At 49.8% G+C, this 23404-nt stretch overlaps 9 protein-coding genes and 1 non-coding gene across 11 annotated transcripts; 6 read left to right on the plus strand and 4 right to left on the minus strand.

Moving 5' to 3' along the window:
• Positions 1 to 551: 551 nt before the first annotated feature.
• On the plus strand, positions 552 to 4168 carry FVEG_04128 (elongation factor 2). Its single transcript, XM_018891844.1, has 3 exons — positions 552 to 950; positions 1145 to 3653; positions 3710 to 4168. The coding sequence occupies exons 1-3, from the start codon at positions 943 to 945 to the stop codon at positions 3725 to 3727; spliced, it is 2535 nt and encodes an 844-aa protein (XP_018748433.1). The 5' UTR covers positions 552 to 942; the 3' UTR covers positions 3728 to 4168.
• Positions 4169 to 4319: 151 nt separating this feature from the next.
• On the minus strand, positions 4320 to 10140 carry FVEG_04126 (methylenetetrahydrofolate reductase (NADPH)). The gene is made up of 3 exons (XM_018891842.1): positions 9814 to 10140; positions 7849 to 9734; positions 4320 to 7797 (listed from the first exon to the last, which is right to left on the minus strand). The coding sequence occupies exons 2-3, from the start codon at positions 9545 to 9547 to the stop codon at positions 7631 to 7633; spliced, it is 1866 nt and encodes a 621-aa protein (XP_018748431.1). The 5' UTR covers positions 9548 to 9734; positions 9814 to 10140; the 3' UTR covers positions 4320 to 7630.
• On the plus strand, positions 4574 to 6881 carry FVEG_04127 (hypothetical protein; the record flags this gene model as incomplete). Its single annotated transcript, XM_018891843.1, has 5 exons — positions 4574 to 4638; positions 4714 to 4832; positions 4900 to 5445; positions 5502 to 6499; positions 6555 to 6881. 5 exons carry the CDS (start codon positions 4574 to 4576, stop codon positions 6879 to 6881), a joined length of 2055 nt encoding a protein of 684 aa, XP_018748432.1.
• An 890-nt stretch (positions 10141 to 11030) lies between the features above and the next one.
• Positions 11031 to 12529, minus strand: FVEG_04125 (hypothetical protein). The gene is made up of 2 exons (XM_018891841.1): positions 12269 to 12529; positions 11031 to 12214 (listed from the first exon to the last, which is right to left on the minus strand). Exons 1-2 carry the CDS (start codon positions 12396 to 12398, stop codon positions 11193 to 11195), a joined length of 1152 nt encoding a protein of 383 aa, XP_018748430.1. The 5' UTR covers positions 12399 to 12529; the 3' UTR covers positions 11031 to 11192.
• Positions 12530 to 14454: 1925 nt separating this feature from the next.
• Positions 14455 to 14598, plus strand: FVEG_15411 (hypothetical protein; the record flags this gene model as incomplete). Its single annotated transcript, XM_018904537.1, has 1 exon — positions 14455 to 14598. One exon carries the CDS (start codon positions 14455 to 14457, stop codon positions 14596 to 14598), a length of 144 nt encoding a protein of 47 aa, XP_018748429.1.
• A 514-nt stretch (positions 14599 to 15112) lies between these two features.
• FVEG_04124 (hypothetical protein) lies at positions 15113 to 15722 on the plus strand (the record flags this gene model as incomplete). The annotated part of the gene is made up of 3 exons (XM_018891840.1): positions 15113 to 15307; positions 15357 to 15505; positions 15551 to 15722. The coding sequence occupies 3 exons, from the start codon at positions 15113 to 15115 to the stop codon at positions 15720 to 15722; spliced, it is 516 nt and encodes a 171-aa protein (XP_018748428.1).
• Positions 15723 to 16005: 283 nt separating this feature from the next.
• Positions 16006 to 16100, plus strand: FVEG_15410. The gene has a single exon. It is a non-coding gene; the product is annotated as a tRNA-Ile (tRNA).
• A 389-nt stretch (positions 16101 to 16489) lies between these two features.
• FVEG_04123 (hypothetical protein) lies at positions 16490 to 18058 on the plus strand. Its single transcript, XM_018891839.1, has one exon. It carries the CDS (start codon positions 16671 to 16673, stop codon positions 17886 to 17888), a length of 1218 nt encoding a protein of 405 aa, XP_018748427.1. The 5' UTR covers positions 16490 to 16670; the 3' UTR covers positions 17889 to 18058.
• FVEG_04122 (hypothetical protein) lies at positions 17795 to 20129 on the minus strand. Of its 2 annotated transcripts, XM_018891838.1 has the most exons (4): positions 19520 to 20126; positions 19120 to 19467; positions 18014 to 19066; positions 17795 to 17945 (listed from the first exon to the last, which is right to left on the minus strand). In XM_018891838.1, exons 1-3 carry the CDS (start codon positions 19893 to 19895, stop codon positions 18087 to 18089), a joined length of 1704 nt encoding a protein of 567 aa, XP_018748426.1. In that variant the 5' UTR covers positions 19896 to 20126; the 3' UTR covers positions 17795 to 17945; positions 18014 to 18086. The 2 variants fall into 2 exon arrangements, with proteins under 2 accessions (XP_018748426.1, XP_018748425.1); XM_018891837.1 differs by having other exon boundaries at positions 17795 to 19066; positions 19520 to 20129.
• A 185-nt stretch (positions 20130 to 20314) lies between these two features.
• FVEG_04121 (hypothetical protein) lies at positions 20315 to 23387 on the minus strand. Its single transcript, XM_018891836.1, has 2 exons — positions 20599 to 23387; positions 20315 to 20539 (listed from the first exon to the last, which is right to left on the minus strand). Exon 1 carries the CDS (start codon positions 23104 to 23106, stop codon positions 20611 to 20613), a length of 2496 nt encoding a protein of 831 aa, XP_018748424.1. The 5' UTR covers positions 23107 to 23387; the 3' UTR covers positions 20315 to 20539; positions 20599 to 20610.
• Positions 23388 to 23404: the final 17 nt, after the last annotated feature.

Consider the following 23404-nt stretch of genomic DNA (forward strand, 5'->3'; position numbering starts at 1 on the left):
TATTCTCACAGTTGTCACAGTGTAGGTTCCCTAGAAATAAGAGCAACTCTATACGATGAATCCTTCGGTAAGACAATAAATATATATATAAAGGCAAATAAACCCCCTGCCATCATGAGTGAGCTCTTGAGGAAAAGGAGGGGCAAGCGCCAGGGTTTTCGGTGGTGACTAAGCGTATCCCATGGGCAAAGAATCGTGCCAGGGTTGGTGCCCTCTACGATCAACCCAATTTCCCATCTTGTGCGGCCGTGACTGTGGCAATTGATCCATACCTTGCCTGGCAGCCGAGAGCTAAGCTGGGTAATTATCTCAAGCTCCCGTCAATGGACATGGATGGGAGGACATGATGCCCGCTCAGCAGACAGAATTTTAGCGGACTCATGGGCCTATCGTGACCAAGCCCAACCCCTCCACGAGGGCCTGGAGCGCCTGTTCCTTCAGCGGGTGGCAGAAAACAACTGTGTAGCGGGGTCCTCTTGAGCAGTTGCTGCCCCACCAAAAATGTGAAAAGCCCACTGTCCAAATTTTTTTCTTTCGTGCTTTAGTGGGGTTGCCCTCCGCTAAGTGGTGGGCTGGGTGGTCCAACCTTGCTGCCCGTAGGCTCCTCGCCGAATGAATCTTGAGGTGCCCAAACCTACCTTACCTTACTCCTCCCCGCTCAAAACTCTTCCCTTTCTTCCCTCCCTCTTTCTCCTCCTCCAAACCTTCTCTCGCCAAAAGGGACGCATAAAGAGTGACAGTGGTTCTCCTCCGGAACTGTCTCTCTTCCATCGTCACTTGAATCGTTGCCTTCTTTCTCTTTGACGGCAATCGCTTCTTGCTTCTTCCCTTTTTCTGCGGCTCAGATCGCGGGGTGAAAACTTCAACCCCGCTCTGTTCCCACATCAACAACTTCGACTTTTGACATACACATAGTCAGGTCATCCAGACAATACCGCCAAGATGGTTAAGTAAGTAGCATCAAATCTATCATCGTCTACCTGTCGCCGGCATCGCCTTTTCGTCGTCGGCCTCATCACTCTCTTCCTCCTGCGCCATCTTCCATGATGGCAATACCCCTCCAGTTGCACCATACCCCGCTCGGACTTAAGCCGTCCGTCCTTCCACGACCATGAGCTAACCGCGATGCCTTCACTCACAACAGCTTCACGATCGACGAGATCCGGCAGCTTATGGACAAGCCTACCAATGTCCGTAACATGTCCGTTATTGCCCACGTCGACCACGGCAAGTCTACCCTGACCGACTCTCTTCTCGCCAAGGCCGGTATCATTTCCACCGCCAAGGCTGGTGATGCCCGAGCCACAGATACTCGCGCCGATGAACAGGAACGTGGTATCACCATCAAGTCTACTGCCATCTCCCTGTATGGTCAGCTTGGCGAGGATGACGACGTTGCCGACATTGTTGGCCAAAAGACCGACGGAAAGGACTTCTTGATCAACCTCATTGATTCTCCCGGTCACGTTGATTTCTCTTCTGAGGTTACCGCTGCTCTCCGTGTCACTGATGGTGCTCTTGTTGTCGTCGACACCGTCGAGGGTGTCTGTGTCCAGACCGAGACTGTCCTCCGACAGGCCCTCGGTGAGCGCATCAAGCCCGTCATCATCATCAACAAGGTCGACCGTGCTCTTCTCGAGCTTCAGGTCTCAAAGGAGGATCTGTACCAGTCCTTCTCCCGAACCATCGAGTCCGTCAACGTCATCATTTCTACCTATCTTGACAAGTCTATTGGTGACATCCAGGTCTACCCCGATAAGGGTACCGTTGCCTTCGGTTCCGGTCTGCACGGCTGGGCTTTCACCGTCCGACAGTTCGCTGTCCGATACGCCAAGAAGTTCGGTGTTGACAAGAACAAGATGATGGAGCGTCTCTGGGGCGACAACTACTTCAACCCCAAGACCAAGAAGTGGACCAAGAACGGCACCTATGAGGGTAAGCAGCTCGAGCGTGCCTTCAACCAGTTCATCCTCGACCCCATCTTCAAGATCTTCTCCGCTGTTATGAACTTCAAGAAGGAGGAGACCGCCACTCTCCTCGAGAAGCTCAACCTTAAGCTTCCCGCTGAGGACCGTGAGAAGGAGGGCAAGCAGCTCCTCAAGGCTGTCATGCGAACTTTCCTTCCCGCTGCCGACTCTCTCCTCGAGATGATGATTCTGCACCTTCCTTCTCCCGCCACTGCCCAGAAGTACCGTGCTGAGACTCTGTACGAGGGTCCCCCCGATGACGAGGCCGCCATTGGTATCCGTGACTGTGACCCCAAGGGTCCTCTTATGCTTTACGTCTCCAAGATGGTGCCCACCTCCGATAAGGGTCGATTCTACGCCTTCGGCCGTGTCTTCTCCGGTACCGTCCGATCCGGTCTTAAGGTCCGCATCCAGGGTCCCAACTACGTCCCTGGCAAGAAGGAGGATCTCTTCATCAAGGCTATCCAGCGTACTGTCCTGATGATGGGTGGCAAGGTCGAGCCTATTGACGACATGCCTGCCGGTAACATTGTCGGTCTGGTCGGTATCGATCAGTTCCTTCTCAAGTCTGGTACCCTCACCACCAGCGAGACCGCCCACAACCTCAAGGTCATGAAGTTCTCCGTCTCCCCTGTCGTCCAGCGTTCCGTCCAGGTCAAGAACGCTCAGGATCTCCCCAAGCTTGTTGAGGGTCTCAAGCGTCTCTCCAAGTCCGATCCTTGTGTGTTGACCATGACCTCCGAGTCTGGTGAGCACGTTGTCGCCGGTGCCGGTGAGCTCCATCTCGAGATTTGCCTCAAGGATCTTGAGGAGGATCACGCCGGTGTTCCCCTGATCATCTCCGACCCCGTCGTCCAGTACCGTGAGACCGTTACTGCCAAGTCCAGCATTACTGCTCTGTCCAAGTCTCCCAACAAGCACAACCGTCTGTACATGGTTGCTGAGCCTATCGAGGAGGAGCTCTCTCTTGCCATCGAGTCTGGCAAGGTCAGCGCCCGTGACGATTTCAAGGCCCGTGCCCGTGTCCTCGCTGACGACTTCGGCTGGGATGTCACCGACGCCCGAAAGATCTGGACCTTCGGTCCTGACGGCACTGGTGCTAACCTGTTGGTCGACCAGACCAAAGCCGTTCAGTACCTCAACGAAATCAAGGATTCCGTTGTCTCCGGTTTCCAGTGGGCCACCCGTGAGGGTCCCGTTGCTGAGGAGCCCATGCGATCTTGTCGCTTCAACATCCTCGATGTTACCCTCCACGCTGATGCCATTCACCGTGGTGGTGGTCAGATCATTCCTACTGCCCGCCGTGTCCTGTACGCCGCCTCTCTTCTCGCCGAGCCCGCTCTTCTCGAGCCCGTGTACCTTGTCGAGATTCAGGTCCCTGAGCAGGCCATGGGTGGTGTTTACGGTGTCCTTACCCGACGACGTGGTCACGTCTTCAGCGAGGAGCAGCGACCTGGTACTCCTCTGTTCAACATCAAGGCCTACCTCCCCATTCTCGAGTCTTTCGGCTTCAACGGAGATCTCCGACAGGCCACCTCCGGACAGGCTTTCCCCCAGTCCGTCTTCGACCACTGGCAGATCCTCCCCGGTGGCTCTCCCCTCGATTCCACCACCAAGGTCGGACAAATCGTCACCACCATGCGAAAGCGCAAGGGTGTCAAGGAGCTCGTTCCTGGTGTCGAGAACGTAAGTCTAATATCCGAGTCCGGTGACCTAGGAGATAGGCTAACATGTCATGATAGTACTACGACAAGCTGTAAACGGCTTTTTTTTAATGCGCCGAACGAACCACGAAGCGTGCCGAGTTGGACACGCAAGATTAATCGGCTGGTAACGAAGATTTGGGACGCATGTCAAATTCCACGGAGGAGCTCCTTGATGATCTCAGGAGTGGCATGCTGAGCGGAAACCAAAAGAAAAGTCGAGTGGCTGGGTTGAAGCTGAATGTCAAGGAGAAGCTCAATTCGGCTTTTATGTAGTTATGTCGTATCTGATGAGTTGAAACACGTTAGATTGAAGTTCATATGAAGTCCTTTTCTTGTTGTGAAGTCAAGATCAAGGTATAAGTTGACTTGATTTGTAGGAAACTGTAGAAGTTCAGCGGAGAAACCGAAGAATTACTTGCTATACAGGATGATCAAAATCGACTTGAGATTTTGTTGATATACAAGATATGATGCATATGGTTTACTGCTGGTAATCTTGAGCATAGGTCTCATTAAAAAGTGGAGCGAATCTAATGATATGGAGCTCTATTTTGACTCTGGACTGAATGCCTGTAACTATGTCATCAGGGCTATCCAATTTTTGACGATTGATTGAAATATTCACATGAGCACGACCTTTCCTGGAACTTGTCTAGCGTATTATAAATCTTTCTTGTTCGATCTTATTGAGACTTATTATATATCAAATTGATACCCGTGATCTTACTGCCTGACCTGTCACGATACAACGAAAGGCCCCAACCGCCCATGACCCAAAAAAATCAGCCTCCAACCTCAGAACGTCAACCAAGCATACCTACGTACCTGACCTACCCTTGCTCTTTGTCTCGGGCGCATTCTGGCGGCTACTATTAACGGAGCGGTCGCGTTGTTTGTACAATGCTGTTCTCTGAAGAAGATGCGCCTCTACTCAAGGCGTGGATAGTCAAGCGCATCGAGGATACGTCCGTAGCCTCATTTTCCCCATGCGGTGCTGGAATGGCTCGCAGAATTGAAGACTCCGCTAACATATACAATAGCTCCGACGCCGACGCCGACGTCCTAGCCGAGTATGTTATCGCTCTTCTCAAGCACGATGGCAACGCAGACGCGGTACGAAAACTTTGCGAACAGGAGATTCCTGACTTCTTAAGCGAAGGTGCGCAGTGCTACTCTCATGTTTGGGACGATCGACCACAGAAACTGACAGCAAGTCCATTCCACAGACCCCAAAGCTTTCCTCGACGACGTCTTCCAAGCAATCGCGTACAGATCCTACCTCCCAGGGGCTCCTCCAGCTCCAAAGATCGGAGTTGAACCAGTACAGCAACCTTTGGCCGACGGCACGACGCCGAATGACTCAAGAAAGAGAGGTTTCTACGATCGCGAAGAATACGACCCGCAAGATGGATACGACAGTTTCAACCGTGATGGGCGTGTGCAGAAGCAACCCCGTCGAGGTGGACGTGGAGGCCGAGGCGACGACATGAGGGGAGGACGGCCTGGGGTACCCACGTATAATCTTCCTCCGCGACCCGACATGCCTTTTGATCCGAAAGTCATGGAGGCATTTCTGCAGATGGGTTCCATGGGGATGCCATACCCAGGCATGCCAAACTTCCAGCAACAAAGCTTTGGTGGTGGCCGGGGTCAACTCCGGAGAAGAGGTCGATGTCGTGATTTTGACACCAAGGGTTTCTGTTCGCGTGGGAGCACATGCCCATATGACCATGGCAACGAGTCGATATTCGTACCCCCAGGTACCGACGCCGGTAAGTTTGGTATCACTTGTTTGTTTTGTTTGCTCGTCTAATATAAGCTCGGGTAGAGTACGACCCAAGTGATCCGTTTGCCATGTTAGCAAACGCCCCAAATAGCATGAATCCTTGGACTTTCCCACCCGATGGAGGTCGAGGCGGTCGAGGAGGTCGTCGGAACCGTGGCGCTAAGAAGGGCGGTTCGCGAGCTCCTTTCTCCGCTGAAGGGCCTAACTATGACCGTACAAAGAGTACCATTGTGGTTGAAAATATCCCAGAAGAATCCTTCAGCGAGGAGCAAGTGCGGGAGTTCTTCTCGCAATTTGGCAATATCCAGGAGATCTCAATGCAGCCATACAAGCACCTCGCGATTGTCAAGTACGATAAATGGGGCTCGGCAAATGCAGCATATCAATCACCCAAAGTGATATTCGACAACAGGTTCGTCAAGGTGTTTTGGTACAAAGACAAGATCGACACACTACCAGTATCGGCTCCTTTACAAGGGGGCAATTGGTCGGGCGACCCAATGGCTGCAGAAGATGGCGAGGTCGAACCAGAAATAGACATGGAAGAGTTCCAGCGAAAGCAAGAAGAAGAACAAAAGAAGCACCAAGAGCGCGAGGCTCAGCGCGCCAGGATAGAGCAGGAGCGCCAGGAGGTAGTAAAGAAGCATCAAGAACTCCTCGCCCGCCACCGAGAGGAAAATGAGAAGCTACAAGCAAAACTCGCCAGTCAAAGAGGCGAGGATGGCGATGCCAATTCGTCAGGTACAAGTATGCTACGCGCGAAGCTTGCGGCCCTCGAACAAGAGGCAAAGATGCTCGGTCTAGATCCCGATGCCGGGGACGAATCAAACTCGCCATGGGCTCCCCGAGGTGGGTATCGGGGTCGAGGCAGCTTTCGCGCTCGTGGACGAGGAAGGGGAAGCTTCAGGGGCCGTGGAGGAGGAAACATGCACGCAGCTTATGCGCAATACTCGATCGACAACCGGCCCAAAAAGCTCGCCATCACAGGTGTTGACTTTACAGCGCCTGATAAGGATGAGAATCTACGCCATTTTCTCCTGGTACGTTTAACATTGCTCCTTTTTCCAGGTCTCATATCGCTGACATACTAAACAGAACCTCGGCGAGTTTGAGTCTGTCGATACAGCTCCTGAAACCACGCACGTCTCTTTCCAAGATCGCAAAACAGCAGAGAAGTTCTACTATAGTCTGAATGGTAAGGAACTGCCTGGTGTTGAGGGGCGTCTTGAGCTTGCGTGGGTGAATACACCTCTGCCGCCTGTCAAGACCCTTGGCAATGATGACGTGCCCAGGCATGGTGTAGAGGACGATGCTATGGCGGACTTCGATGAGCAGCCTAGACGGGAGAAGAGCGCAGAACCACAGCGAGAAGAAAGGGCGGTGAATATGGATTATGAAGTGGCCGAGGAAGATGCATGGTGATACCTAAGGAATTCAATTGCATAGCCCGTTTGACGATAGCATCCTTATTGTGTACAACACAATCCCAGATTTGGTCGAAGAAAGGATAAGGGTGGGCTTTGGACATTTCACTCAAGTCACTCAAAGGGGCGGTATGGGAGAGCGCAAAGTATCATCGTAACCCAATATCGGGACTAGATATCAAATCAATTGTTGGTTCCGAGCCTCAGCATATCTAGCTGTTGCTTGAGCCCACCATGATAGCCAAACTTTGCCTTTAATCTTTTCCATATCCCCATCATCACCCACTCTGTATAATTTCTTCCCGTTCGTTGGGAAAGAAGAAAAGTAAAGAAACATAGAAGGAAAGAAATCAAGTTCAGTCATGCATTCGTCCATCCATAAGGCCTTGCTGGCGGGGTATCGTTGAGATATAGAACAAGCAAAGCAAGCCCCCAAAACATAAAGTCGTCTGCGCCCGCCGGGTGATTTTTCGTATCTTGCGCCTTTTTAAAATGCTGCCCCCGTATCCCTGGTAACTTTTTGTTGAAAAAGACACCTCGGTGATGCTATTATACCCAAACCCGAAAATCAAAAAAGAAATCAAAGGAAGAAAAAAAGCAGTGGTCGTTAAAGTTAGAGGAAGTGCACAGCAACGCCCCGATGATGCATACTTGCAATCACTCTGCAATCGTAACGGAGATTTACTTTGGTCAAGATGCTGGGCATCTTGGCAAACCATTGCACCGGGTACCACTGTGTGAGAACATCTAGTTCGCAACTGCAGTGGCTGCAGTACCGTTGGCAATAGGTTCAGTATCTACGGCGCCATTACCTACAGACTCAGTCAGAGGAGTCGCAGGAGTAGTGAGATTCTTAACCTCGAGGCCCTTCAAAAGCTCGAAGATGGTTTTGTTGTCGTGGAAATCGTTGTTCACTACCATTGTTAGCATGATTTCAGAGTCGGTTTTGGAACCTCTTGACTCACCAATGTTGACGAGGTACCAGTCATTCATGACACCCTCAAGCAGAGCTCGGCTAGGCGAGCTCATGTCATAACAGTGAGCCCAATCAACACCCAGTCGGAATGCTTCGTCCTTCCATGCAAGAAAACTGATGCTCTCGACAATGGTTGGCTGCACAATCTCCTTTCCAGGGAAGACACCCCATGTCACTGCGTTGGGACCATCAGATGTCACATTAGATCGGAGCTCGCCGTCCTTAGTCACAGCGTAGTAGGTCAGATCAGGGTGGCTCTCAATGCGAGTGATCATCTTGTCAAAGACATCGGGGTGCACCAGCAACTCAAGGTATGACTTCTGGTAGACATAACCGTTGTCGGGGCCCCAGCCGTGGACCGGGTGAGAAGACTTGACGCCATTGACAGCAGGCTGAGAGTTCACAGTCAACAATCCTCGCTTGTTGAGCTCAATAAGCTCCTCTCGAATCTCATCAGCCTCAGTGGTAAGAGGTGCCTCACTCCATGGCAGAGACTCGATCTCATTTTGGAGATATCGGACGAAAAGTTGAGCAATATCCTGAATGGTCTTGGGCTCGCCCCATTTCTTACGATTGGCCTCGTTAGTACCAGTCAAACCAATGCCGTAAGCATCCAGCTCTCCGAAAGCAGGAGAGCGAGAATCACCCCATCGACCGTTGGGGAACTCGTCCCAATCCTGTGTGCGAATAACATAAGACTTGTTGCGGTTTCTCCAAAAAATGGGCCGAACATCCTCCTCGCGGCGGCCAAGTCCTTTGGACTGTTTCCAGGGGAGAGCCTGTTGAAGAGGACGCTCAGCGCAAGGAGCCCATTGGAGCTCCTCAAGTAACATGCGTGTAGCCTGGGCAAGGTTCATAGTATAGAAATGAAGGTGGTGAATCCCATTGGCGAGCAACTTTCGGCACATGTTGGCAACCAGGGTCTTTCCGATATTTCTGACGGCGACATCGTCGTTCTTAACAGGCTCAAGTGCATCGAGCCATTCTTGAGGAATTTTGGCCTGCATGTGGTTTGCTCGTCGAAGGAAGCTGGCATATGTAGCTATAGGCATGATACCGGGGAGGATAGGGATAGTGATGCCACGCTCACGAACACGCTTCACCCAGCGAATGAAGTTATCAGCATCATAGAACATCTGTGTGACAATGAAACTGGCGCCCATGTCAACCTTCTCCTTGAGATGGTCAAGTAATTCGTCCTCATTCTTGTTGTCATCGGAACCCTCAGGATAACCAGCAACACCGATGTCGAAGTGGTTGCCGTAGGTATCGCGGATGTGTTTGACGAGATCACGGGCATACTGAAAGCCTCCGTCCGCAGCGGTCCACTTGTCTTGAGCTCGCGGGGGATCACCACGTAGGGCCAGAATATTGGTGCACCCGGCTTTGTACGCTTTAAGAAGGGCATCATTGACCTTCTCAACACCCATGTCGGTGCAGGTCAGATGCATGCAAGTTTCGAGGCCGTAGACAGCTTGAGCCTGGAGTACCATCTCGCAAGTGAGCTCGGCAATTCTACCACCAGCACCCCATGTGATGTCGATGAACTTGGGACCCAGATTGTACATGCGATCCATACGGTCGTAAAGGTTCTGAACACCTTGGGCGGTCTTGGGAGGGAAGTACTCGAAAGAGAAGGAGGGCTGGCCGCTCCTCTCGGCGTCGTTGAGCATGTCCTTGATATGCATGGTGAAATCGGTTGGCGAGGAACTGTTCGACTGTGTAATTTATGACGAGCTTGTATGAATATTTAAACAGAGAACAATGTTAATTCGTCACGAAGGAAGAGTTGGGCGTGATGGCCGTGGCGGGTCGAAGCTTGGATCAGAGAGCTGTAGTATGGGAGATTGTGGGGGAGGGGAACTGTAACGACGACTGACAAGAAATCCTATGTTAGCAATTGCAGTTACAGATTAGGTGGAGAGGTATTGCAGCGATGCCGGTATAAACTAACGTATATGGTACTGTTTGAAGCCCGGTTCTGAGGTTTTGCGCTGCAACTCCAGACGAGGCGGTGGAAACGATGATCTGTATTGACCTTTCGATTTCCCTCTCTCAATCCGTTGGACGAGAAGCAGCAGCAGGTGGTTAATGGTTTACGTAGTACCAGGATCCACTTGACAAATGACAGCCAATTCTATTTGGAGAACGAAGGGGAGGTTATATATTGAGCGACAGATGACGAGTAGAAAAGAAAGAGGGAGAGAGAGAGAAGAAAGAGAGAAGAAAGAAAACCGAGTACGGTCAGGAAAGCGTTCCACGTCGTTCCTTCCTTCTAACTAATTGTCCAGGAAATTTCTCCTCTCCCCCGCCGAGGGCCTCTAAGATGCCCCTCCTTCCTCCAGAAACTCCCCAGTGGGGTTCCGTTTTTACCTCCGATGCACGAATCGTGTCTGCTCATTGGCGGATGCAGATGCGTTCATTTGATCTCAGCGCCGTTCCCGGGCATCGGAAGCCGAGAGGCTCAGGGGAGCTCAGGGCATTGAACCAGTGAGGATGCCGCTGAAGCTGCCCCAGGCTAATGATCCATGGAAGTGAGCTTCCAAACGTTGCAATTTTTTATTTTAAGCTCAAGAACTCAGAGTCATAAAATCGACGCTCACCTCCACTTGATACTATGTATATACCTAGAGCGGCCGTTGAATTGGTTTCCATTGTACTCGGCTGCGCCTCTTTTGATCGGTGAGAAACCCAGGACAATGGAGCGTGCGGTAACATCTGCAATGAGCCTGGAAACTGTGGGCTTGATGGGTTCTGTTTGGCTGAAGCAGTTCACGACATCCCACTCTGCTTCGACTTGCAGCGTGCGGTTTGCAGCCATCCTCCGAGAGGTCCTGCCAATGATCTCTGAGGTATGTCTCCTCTCTCCCCCGACGTCAACGTCGAGGGGTCCCCTGCTGCGGAGCAAGGGTCCAGCAAACAGACGAATCATCATCACCCAAGGACCCTTATAACCCCTCCGTCATGATGCTGAGCTATCACCTAGTGGTGTCACTGTCAGACCGGTGAGCGAACCTAAAGGTCCAAAGCTCTACTCTAACAACGATTGATCTAAGCATCAAATCTCCTCCTAGATGTCTATTATTCTTTGGGTTGATCAATGGGCTCAAATTATAGTCAACTTGCGAGGGTTATCGAGAAGAGTATATGGGTCTATGCGGATAGGTAGAAGGCTGTTGAACCTTGGGCTTCCATGTTCATCTTTCAATCTTGCTCAATTAACTTTAACGTCATCAGATAGATACATATCGCCAATCTGTAGTCTTACAGGTCTCTTAGTATTGATAGAATGTCTGTACATCCTGCCTACCTACTAACAACTTCAGTGGCACATCATGATGCTCCAGTTGTAGCAGATGATGTACTTGCAGTCGGGCTCGAACCAGGACTTCCACTTTTCAATAGCAGTGGCGGCGCTCCCCTTGCCCTTCGCCAACGGTTACTTGTGCTGATGATGCTGTTGTCGAACAAAAACCACCATCTTTCAAACATAACCTGCCCCAGCTCCCAGTTACCTGGATCGTATGGATCGTCACCATAAATTCTAACTCCCTCGGCTGTATCCTCAACGTCATAGGCAAAGTTGACGATCGCCAATGCGCCCTGGGCTCGTGGTGGCCGTAACTCGTCGGGCAATGACAAGATGAAGATGGCACGCTCTCTGACACCTGGCCAAGGCAGAAGGTCAATCACTGGATGGTGTGGTATCGCAACTTGCGATGGAGTAGGCTGCCATGATGGAGGCAGTAGAGATGCTGGAGTTGCGGTCCCTGTGTTGAATGCCGAGTTGCCCCCCAAATCCCAAAGGTCTGGCTTCAGGTTCAGACGGTCTGCTATTCGCATAACAGCTTTGAGAAGTGTAAGCTGTAGTAGAGGTAGTTGATAACTATCAGGAAACGTCTGCCCTTCCGATGACGGGGGTGAAGAGCTGAGTGATGATGAATCAATAAACATTGTCATATCGGCTCCGGCAAAATCTGCAGACAAGTCATGATGAGTATTTGTTACCGAATCGCCCCTGGTATTGTCTTCGTGTAAGTACCGGGGTACTATATTTGGGTCTGGAAGAATAGGCGCAAATGCCAAATCTTGGAGGGGGTCTCCGAGGGGGTTCCAAGATGTCAGATTAAGATCAAACCCAGCCAAGATGTCAGCATCTGTCGTGGGAGGGATTGACAGATTGGGTTCTGGAATTGTGAATTCCAGATTGCTCCGCAGAGTCGGAATTTCATACACATCGTCTTTTGATACTCTGCCTTCGGGGTTTGGAACTGTTTCGTCCTGAGGTTCGGAGTCTTGAGACCGATTGCTACCAGCTGACTTGGTCTTAAGACGATCTAGCCGTTTCTTTTCACCTATATACCTGTCAGATCTCAAGCCTGTTTGGTTACAGAAAAGTGGCGACGCACGATATCTTCTCTGTGCAAGAACGTTCAAAACTCGTTTCCTCTCCGCGGCATCTTCATCAATGTTGGGAACATCAAGAGCAGGTGGCTTCTTATACGCTCGTTGCCGCGTTCGGGGGCGATTCGTCAACATTGCGGTTGGTTCTTTTATTCAGCTTTGTATTCTGGGAACTTGTGTATGCGAGTAGAAGTCGATTTCAGTCATAAATCCTGCCAGCCACGAGAATAATTCGAAAGTTTCCCGGTCAAGAAGTGGTAGAGACCTGTCGCTTTTCAAGTCACAAACGATGGCGTTCGTGATCTCCACCAAGCATAACGCGTAGGAATAAGCTAGCCTGTGCACTGTCTTAGCATAACGGATAACAGAAACCTCTAACCTCAGCCAAAGCCCCGCGACTGTTCAGTATATCCCATCACAGCGGAGCTCAACATCTGGTAATTACTGTGCACTGAGCACTGTGTAATAATCCTTAATGTTGGTCCGACTTCATGCTCACTTAGTACATGGTATTTCTCTGATTCCATCCTAACTCTTTGCTCTTTATGATTTCGGACTGTTTCTTTCCTTCCATCAGCTCATATTTTCAAGGAATTTGTCGCGGATACTCTTCCTGTAAAGGCCATTATCTGTCCATTAGATGAGTGAGTGAGTAATCGATTCGAGATATTCCGCATAGTTTTACATGTGGCAGAGGAAGCGCCCAGTGTCTCTTTAGGTTTCGGCTCACTTGTTATCCTTTGAAGCTAGATAGCATATCAAAGGGGAAATCGTCCTTTTTGTACGTTTCGATCTGCTTGAAACCCACTGAGCATAACCTATAAACATAACGCGAGAGCGCATGAAAAGATCGTTTGAATTAATTACAGCTGTGTTGTCTTGACACGAAATTTCACAAATAGAGATTCCATCAAAACATCCACGATATGGCAATGTGAAACTGGTGTTTGAAGGACCTGGAGTGCTCTCAGCCATTTCATGCCATCAAATAGAAGAGAATACCCTACGCCCAGCTCATGAACCTAATTAATTCCATCGAAATACTCAGGCACCATCTAGTCTTGATTTGTGAAAACACGTAAGTAATTATGAAACATTAAAATATCGTCATTTTGTTTCTGAAAAACTAGAATAAGCATGTTGGACTAAGAATACTCTTTGTCATAGTGATCATGGTTCGTTCTCTTGTGGCCTGGAAGATATTGGCTGATGGGCAGCCTAACCTCACCGCCTCCAAGCCCGGGTTACCAAAGGCACAATGGTTCTATGTGGCTCCTTACGATTGCTCCGTGTAGTGTTGCTATAGAGATATTGATCGCCTCGCTGAAGTGCGTGCAAGCGTGCTGTACAGTTGCACTATCTCGTATCTGTCTGCCTTCTTAAGATAACCAAGAACCTTTGAGGATCAACTGAGGCACATGACGATGTAAGGTGCCATCTTACTCATTAAAATCCGACTCGGGGACCACGGCAGTGGGCTTGATGTGTGTGGAGTGGTTGAAGCTGATGCCGTGCAACCAGCAACGCCAGAGATAACTGCTGGGTGGAGTGGCTACCGGCCGGGAGTTGCGACGGATGGCTGCATTGAATCATGTTGTGTATCCTAACAGAGTCTCTTTTCGTACCAAGATCGGTGTTGACTCGAAGAAACCTACTTCGCTGACCGAATCCGCCTTTTCTTGCATCCCTCCGAAGCCAAGGATGTGACAGGTGAAGGAGGTAGCGCAACGGGCAATTTCAAGCCAAATCCCCCGCCGTGAGAGAGAAAGAGACAGCATCACGCTGTTGCCCGTATATGCTACGTATATACGGGATGAGGTGCCGGCATCCGTTGTGACAGATATTTCCTGTTTAGGCAATCATTGTGGAGTCTGTTCCGTCCGCCTCCGTTGCCCGCTCCGGGCATCTGCTCCAAGGCCGATCACGTTGGAAGCTGATATGCATAAATCTAAGTATTCCTCTATTCTACAAGATGTATCCCTTGATATCGAAGGTTGATCTTAAGCAGCGCCTGTTCTTTTTCCCTGCCATCGACGTCAGGGACGGCCGATCAGTGATGTGCGTTGAGCGATCCAGCGGCTTCCACGCGGTGGATGTTACTGGCATACGGCAGACGTTGACATGAGAGCAAATAAGATAACTTGGTATATGTCTTTGACAAGCCAAGATCGGCACTTGGTGCGAATTACTCATGTCCCGTGATGCAATGCGCAACGTGGGAGTCCGACGAAGGCGAGACCGCTATTCTGACAATTCCAAGCAAACGGTTGAGCAGCAGACACGAGAGTTGCACAAGCTTCCTGAGGCCGGTAATACCGTTGATAAAATCGTCTAGGAGATCAACTGCAGCTCCTTCTGGGACCGGTTGTTTGTTTACTAGTGATACAAGCCAGCTGCAAGTTGACAGTATTTTTTGGACGCCCGATGGGCCGAATTTGTATCACGGGTTGGCCAATGACTCCCGAAGGTCTTTGACTGGGAGGTTGATTAAGAGCTGACGAGCTGACCGAGTATCTTGATCATCACAACACAAGCAATCAATACGGCCGGTAACGGGTGAGAATTTGACACAATTGAATGAGTATGTTCGGGTTGAAGCTGCGGCGGTATCGTGGGGGCCAGTGCCATCACGAGGCTTTGCGTGTCATACGTAGCTTTGTCGTAAAGAACGAAACCGAAAAATCATCAATGGCTTGCCGTAATAACCTCTGATACATAAAAAGCTGTATCCCAGACGTCAGCTGCTGTTAGTTCTCGATAAAACAATTCAGAGTATCCAGACCTTTAACTTCTAATTATTCTCTTCTATTTTCATTCCTATCAAGGCTCATTATCACCCAATCCTCAGAATGAAGACATACTTTGCACTATTCGTCTTGTCGTTCTTCTACCCCCACTGTCTCGCTGCCTCAGTTGACACGTGGTCTTCACCCCTCAAGGAGCGAACTACACTCAAGTACGAAGCCATCGAGCCTGAAGTTGTTAAGGCTCGCATTGGTACTACACCTGGCGATAACAGTGAGGGGGGCCGGGAGTCTGGCATGGTAGGATGGAAGTGTTCTCAGCAGATTGCATTTACTAAACACATCTCAGGTGTACTTCTGCCGTGAGGAGAACTGGGGAGCTCCATGTTTCGCCTACCGTCCTGAACTTGAATATACATGCAACGAGCTAGGCCCTGAGCTTAAAGGACACATCGGATCTGTTTTCGTTGATCCTGGCATGATCTGCCGTCTAGCTGGGTATGTTGTGTAACTCGTATGTCTGCATGCGACTGACAAAGCAAGATTCAACAATGATCGATGTGCCCCGATCAAAATATTTGCCTGGCCCGAGACCCAGCACGGCTGGCCTGACCTATTTCATCAGAATGCCCCAGGAGGAGCTATCAAGCTCGGAGCTGCAACAACACATTTCACATGCGCTGAGTGTACCAATTGCGTTGAGAAATCTGGATAAGACAGGCGGAACATTTGTGAACGATGTCGTGGAAGAACTGGAAGTTTAAGGAGGGACAGATAATCGACCTGGGCATATTAATCTTGAGCAAGTGTAATCAAATTAACAAGCTCTAGTGTGAGCATTTCTTAGCTCATACACTAGTAGTTCTTGTTCTCATAGAAGCTGATCTGTTGTGGTTACCTCTACTGGATACCTGTGATATACATTATCGTTACTCTATGAACTCGGAAGCAGCCAAATATATTGCAAAATGACTGACGCCCTTCTATCGAATTAGAAGGCTTCCGTAGCTCAGTTGGTTAGAGCGTCGTACTAATACTTCATTCCGAGTATCCGGTAATGCGAAGGTCTCAGGTTCAAGCCCTGGCGGGAGCAATCCCAACGCCCTCTGATTCGTTTTTGCCGTCTCGAAGATCTAACGTAGTTGATAGCACAAGATGATGATCGTTGTCTTTTGTTTTTGTGTCCCTATATCGCTTTTCGTTAAGGCTTTCCTGAAAGGCAAGTAGATAGTAAATAATATTTATATTTATAAAGTAAGTTATACTTTTTCTATTAGCTAGTAACTCGTGCTTACTACTTACTACTTAGGTATACACTTGCCTTAGTATTTCTTATCTGCTATAGAGAGGTAGGAGCAACTGTCTGATAATGGTCTATCTATTGCTTTACTTGCTTAACTAGATTTACTTTCGATTACCTTAGGTATATATCAGACTCTCAACTGGCACACTTGGTCTTTTTTCCCCATCTTCAACAACTCAACCGTATTTGAGACTTACCACCCATCAGCTGATTTTATTAGTGATACATACACATATATCATCACCATGAATCACACCTTTGCACTTCCAGTCCGGTCCCGCCCTCTCGGCCTCAAATTAAGCGATGCACCAGGCTCCTATAACAATAATACCGTCTCGGGTACACAGCTGAACGAACTTAATGTACAAAAAAGAGCACCCAATACCCGGAAGAAACTGGAGGATCTGGAAAACTTCAGGCCAGCAGCATCCTAGAGAGATCCCCGGTCGAATGAGCAATCTTTCCCCGAGGCTGAGGCACATCCCGCATCCGCATCCGCATCCGAGCACTCGAACGACCTCCAGACAAGATGCATTTCTTCAGAATGGAGCTCTACTACCAGTTACCCACCGTGACCACTTTCGTGAAGAAACCCAGCTGAACGATGCATCCGATGAACAAACCCGCAAACCATCAACGACTGATCTCATTTCAGACCAGCTCTCTATCCTACAAATGGTGAGAGATAACCTGAGGCCTATGAGGTCACAAACTCCCTCTCCAGAGTCCGTGCATAGAGCTCCAAGGAGCACATCTTCATCATACCATGACCAAGGTACTGGATTTAATGATGTGCCATCACCAGCATCGGACACTCGCATGCCAAGCTTGGACTTGGGCGATTTGACGAAATACAGTCGCTTCAACGACAGGCTATCTGGCCTGAGATCTTCATCAAGCTCTTCTGTTGCTGCGAGAGCTCTGAATCAAGGAAGCACCCACGGGGCAGAAGTTGATGAGATACCAGCTTTCGGGCACTTGCAACGACTACCCATCCAGTCCTACCACTCCTTTGAGATTGTATCAAGTTCCGAAGACCTACAGTCAAATGTGACGCCTGCTCAGAAGACCATGACGACACAGCCTTCATTGGAAGACACTACCAGGTTTGGAAGGACTTACCCCCTGACACCGGTGAAGGCCCGAATCCGACCCCAGATTGATAGCCCAGCAGAAGACCGGTACTCAGAAAGTCCTAGCCCGTCTACCAAACCGCCACGGGTGGAAAGAAGAAGCAAGAGAAAATCTTCTGTCATGTCTCTTCGAAGCTTGACAGAGGGAGTGAAACGGACTCGAGCCGGTGTTGAGAAATTGGCACACAATATTTGTTATAACAGCTGCAGTAAACTTCGCCATGCCCACCAGAGTGTCAGGCGTCAACACAAAGAGCAGAGAAAACACTACTCGGTTTGGAAGGCACTGCGCCGCAAACTTAGACCTGAGGATGCCAGCAAGCCCAAGCATGAGAAAGCATCTGCGTCTTTCTCGATCGAACAAGGCGGGCGTGGAACTGAGTCTTGGTGGAATGCCGGCGTAGAGAAGTATCACGCCCCTAAGTGGATGCGCTTTGGGAAATAGATTATAAATAACTTCCATGGCAACTCGCGAGAAAATCAAGGTACAAACGGTATTAGCCTAGCATCATGAGGCGTTAGCTAGCAGCAAGAAGAAGAAATTGCACATGGTCTATCTATCAAGTTTACCTCGGTAGCAATCGATCCATGAATAATACATTCCTATGATCTGCGAGGTTGGAACTCAGTTATTGAGATTGCCCTATAACATGTATCGAAAGACAACAGCCGCTGATCTACGCCTCCCAGGGCCAACAAGACCTTCTTCCTCAACCTCACCACCTCCCTGCTGACGCTCACTCTCAGCCCGGTCAAATTTACGATTTTGATACTTGAGATAAAAGCGAAGAGCATACGCTAGGATGGAGACCAGAAGCATAGCGATTGCACATGTGCTCATCCCAGGCGCATAATAGGGAGCATCTCGATCCGGATACAATCTGGTACCCACGAGCGGCCCGCACTGACCGACGAGTTGGAGGAGAGCGAAGCCACCGCCTTGACGGCTCTGGTTGGCTTGGTTGTTGATGCTCCATGTAATGATGAGAGTGACGACATTGAAAAAGCCTATGGCGGCAGGATATACGGCCATATAACGGATGAAATTAGGAAGATTAAGGGGTTTGGCCAAAGCCAGAATGGCGTAGCCACTTGATGAAGCGAGGGCATGGAATATTAGAGGTACGGTGCGTGTTCGCAGGCGATCAGACATATGCGCTGTGAAGAGGACGATGACAAAAGCCGCCAAGTACGGGGGAGCACTGAGAGCTTGAGAAGTGAGAGTATCGTGACCCATCTCATTGAGTATCTTGGGGAGGAAGACGGGGAGAGAGGAATAAGCCATGTTGGTGAGGAAGAACATGGTTGCAGTGATCCACGCAACGGGGTCACGAAATATGGCTAGAACATCGCGACCTTTGAGACCAGACGAAGGCTTATTGTTTGTGGTCGTTGACTGCTCGCTGCGAAGGCGCAGATGGGCAACCTTTTTCTCACGCTTGGTCAAGTAAGGCGCTGTCTGCGGAGAGTCGGGGATGACGTTCCAGGCTACTACAGACGCGATGACTGACGGAAACCCCTCAATGATGAAGAGAAGACGCCATGGGGCAATAGGGCCAAACTCAGCAAACTTAACGATAAGCCAGGCCAGCGTTGAGGCAAACGTCGTAGCCAAGGGTGCCGCTGCGACAGCTGTAAGCTTTTCTCCTTTACCACCCCAAAAGGGGATTACATACCAGATATGAAAATAGCAGTCCGGAATGCAAGCTCTTCTCGTTTGAAAAAGAAACTCAGGTAAAACGGAATTCCCGTGAAGCCAGCCTCTCCGATTCCAAGGACAGCGCGCAACGCAATCAACATGGGATAAGACGTCGCGACAGCCTGGAGGGACGCCATGAGACCCCAGGTCAGAACCACCATCGACACGAATATATGCGCCGGAATGAGCTTCCACAGAAGCGACATCCATTCAAAGGCAATGTAAGTGATATAAAACGCTGTGAGGGCCCATTGGTACCACTCATCGCGGGGCGGGTCAGACTGGAGATCTTCATCCATACCAGCTATACGAGCATTGCCGATATCTGGAGTTGTTAGCGCACTGTTGTCGATCGCAGAAAGATAGGGAAGTCGCACTGGATCTGTCGACAAAGCTCAGCATGTAAAGGAGAGCGACAAACAAGACAAGCTTGCGATCGAACTTCCTCCGCACGGCTTGTTCTTCATCAGGGGTATAGAGCTGGAAACTCGCCATAGAGCCAGGACTTCGCGAGCGCTCTCCTACGAGAGGATGGCCTACATCTCCATCCTCTGCAGCTTCGGCATCCCATATTGCGCTTCCGTGTCTATCTCTGTCCACATTCCTCTCATGCAGCTCGTAAACATCGCTTCCACTGCCAACGGCCGACCTAAGATCTTCGTCGTCGCTATCATCGAGCGAGGGCTCAGCACCGGTTTGCGCAAACGCTTCAACCGACGTGCTGGGGCCAGGTTCGGGCCGCGACAGGGCCATTTTATATGAGGCGGTTCCGAAGAACCGAGGGCGATGTGGAAAGAGACAATGGCGGGAGGCTAGATTGGACTTGGACTCGGGCCTCGAGGTTTAATGTCGTCGAGGTTCGGTATGGTTGGAGAGTTATTTGGAGACCATCAGGGACTCCAATCAATTGATATCATGAGTTGCATCCTTATTTGATGTAAGCGGGCTGTCAAACAGATCGAACAGGGTAAGATAGGATTGGAGCTGTTGACTAGTAACTTTATTTAAATAAGGTATGCTGGATAATCGAGCTGTCTTGCTTGACTTACACGTGACGTGCGTCAACTCCCTGCATGACCTCTAGACTACCTGGCTGGACCTGGTAAAGGAGCTTTACCCTCATTTCATTTCGCATCTTGAAAATGTCACTGCAACAAGACGTTCAATTTGATTGCTAATTGCAGATCATATACGGAGTACTACGTACGTAATTAAATATCTGCGTTTAAATACTGTACATTTTCGAAGAATCTCGTTCCGCTACTCTTACATCATGACGATCCATCATACCTAGCACTTAGAATATTACGACTTACAAAGTTCGACGCTTTTTCTCCATAAGTCAACAGCAACTCCTATCCCTCAGTGGTAAATCGAGCCCTTCGAAATGAGACGCTCTAAGTTGCAGTCAAGATCAAATCCGAAATGAAAGTTTAAAACAGCAATTCATGCTTACTCTCCGTCTCCTTCAATGATGATGGCCCGCCTTGGCATGAGATGGCTTCCTGAACAGCTTCTTAAGCCCTTCGGCCACTGAATGGCTACGACCAATTCGTGGTTTAGGATGCCTTCCGCCTTCATTTACCTGACCATCACTATGACCTGTAGATACACTAGTTTGCCGACTTTGAGTCGTCACAGCCACTGGCTGTGGTGCACGCAACCTCACCCCACGTGCTAAATCTCGTGGCGCGCTCGGTTTTGAACTGACACCCGCATTGTAGTCAGAAGCAAGAGATGGTGTAGGCTCTAACGCCAGCTCCTCCCTTTCCAGTTCCCGTAGAGAACTTGGTGCCTCATAACGATACGGCATTGATAACATTCTGGCATGGACTTTCGATGATGGCGTTCCCTTTTCTGGCGCCGTTTGTGGTCTTTTCTGTGAATTTCCTCCCGATGTACCTCGAGGCTTTGGTGGCGTAGGCGGGCGACGAGGCGTCTTTATTTCTGGTTCTGGCGGTAATGGTACATTTGATATTCGAATGTTCTTGGGGACACTTCTCGGTAAGCGAGACTTTGGCGACATTTGTGCAGTTGGCTGGGCCGTTGGGTTTCTGGGAGGTGTTCTCAAGGCAGGATTGATTGTTTTCCGATGAGCCGATGTTGGGGTTGTGGCACTTGGTGGCTTCGAAGCCGGCTCTTTTGCTGCTTTCGTGTCTAAGTTCGGCAATGCCACCTGTTTGGTTTTTGGCATTGGTGTTGATGATAGCCGCTGTTCGGAAATTGTGTCACCAGCTTCATACAATATGCCAGAACTTGGTTGTTCTAGGCGTGCTGGGTTCGGTGACACCAACAATGGTGGAGCGTGTGACACTATCCCCTCAAACTTGGGCATGTTGGATCCAAAATTCTGTGGTTGTGGTGAATACTCCGATGTAGGCGAGGGCGTTCGAGGAGGAACAAGCTCTTTGGGTACGTTCAAATAGGTACTTAGGCTGTCCTTTGGACTCATGATAGATGTAACATATGGATACGGAGTGTCTTGATTATGAAATGTACTCGATCCTGAGGATTCAAGTGGGGAGTCTGATGATAATGGCCAGGATGTCTCTGGGGGCTTGACATTTTCTGCTCTGCTAGGAGTATTTGGCCTCGGAGACACTTCTTCAAAGCCATCCATAGGTGGTAACACAGGCGAGAAAGGGGGCACAAAGCTTTCAGGCCTGTAGATCGTTGGGACTGGCCGCTGCCGTTGCAGAGGTTTGGGCGTCGGAGGCGTTGATGATCTAGAGGGATGAAGCTTGTTCGGTTTGAGAGGTTGCTTTACATTCGGTATCTCTCCGCGTATGGGATCCTGCACTGATGAATGTATGTCGTCAAACTCTTCTGGTTCAATTCTAGATTGCCTGTATGCAGAATATATCTCCGATGCCGTCGAAACCGAATATCGTGTATTATCGGGGTGAAGAAGCGGTATCTCAACATCTGACGTTTCCAGTGCTAGTGCATTATCCAGAGAATCTTTTCGAGAACATGCTGAAGATGCTGTAGACACGGATTTCCTCTTCTTATCGAGCTCATGAGGCTGGAGAGGTGCATCAATATCCGGTGTTTCCTGCCTTGCTGTTCCGTTAGGTGACTCATCCTGAGACCAGACTGTTGATATTGTCAAAACTGAAGCCCGACTGGGGTCGAGTTGAGACTGGAGCGGGATATCAATATCTGGCAATGTCCTCGAAAGTGGCCTGGGCGTTGCAGCACCATCTGGTCCGCCTAAAATGCCATCTAGGACGGTGAGAGCATCTTCTCCATCTTCCTCTCGGTCGTTGTCGCCGTCGTACTCGGATGGTGAATCAGAAAGCCCCTCCAAAGCGTCTTTTGTTCGTCGGTTGCGCACCATGGTTTGTGCTGCGTCCCTTATCTGCTCATAGCCAAACTCTTTTTCTTCCTCGTCACTCTTACCAGGGACTTCCCTCACATCATCACCGCAGACCACGACGTACCACCGCACGGATTCGCCCTTTTGCAATTCATTCCTTAGTTTTATGATCCACCCATCTTCGCCAGCCATTCTGTCATAGTACTTGGCCATCTGACCTGCCACGTCCACACTGAGGTCGACTCGTACCACATAATCAGCCACATAAGCATATGGTCTGCATGCCGTCACCATTTCGTCGACATCGAATTCCTCCAGCAATTTGACCGGTGACCATGAGTGCATAAGAACGGCATCTTCGGCATCGGATACACGCGATGTCGGGAGAGCATGGTCGTCGTCAACGTGGTCGAATTGCTTTTTGATGTTGGCATTCTTGGCGCTGACGCTCTTTTGCGTGGGCGTCGTTGGTGGTGAGAGCTCAGGTAAGAAGTCGTATTTGGCGTGCAGCTGATCGAGGATGCAATAAGACGACGCAGGTGCAAGAACCCAGTTCGGTGCAGCGTCTTCAAGGTCGTTGAGGATGACAAAAATCCGGATGTCGCGGCGATGCCACCGAAACCCGTGGCATAGATAAGTTGGCATTGGGGACGGGGTCTCCCAGCAATGATTTGAGACTGGGGATGTTGCGTGCTGTAAGCGATCCGTTAGTCTGGTTGATTGATTGATTGACTGCCTCACTCAAGCGTCACTTTATCTCGACAGAGAGACAAGAAGACGAAGTGTCTTTTGAGCAAGCTTCATAAAGCAGTCTATGGAGCCTCCAACATCTCCGTCTTTAGTGACTCAAGTTGACGCGTGGAAGTGGTTGTTTGAAGTTGAAAAACATTGAATCCATGGAATGAACGAGGTGAATGGAATTGGCATGCGTCGCTTCCGTTCC

The sequence above is a fragment of the Fusarium verticillioides genome, chromosome 2, assembly GCF_000149555.1.
Source record: "Fusarium verticillioides 7600 chromosome 2, whole genome shotgun sequence".
NCBI lineage: Eukaryota > Fungi > Ascomycota > Sordariomycetes > Hypocreales > Nectriaceae > Fusarium > Fusarium verticillioides.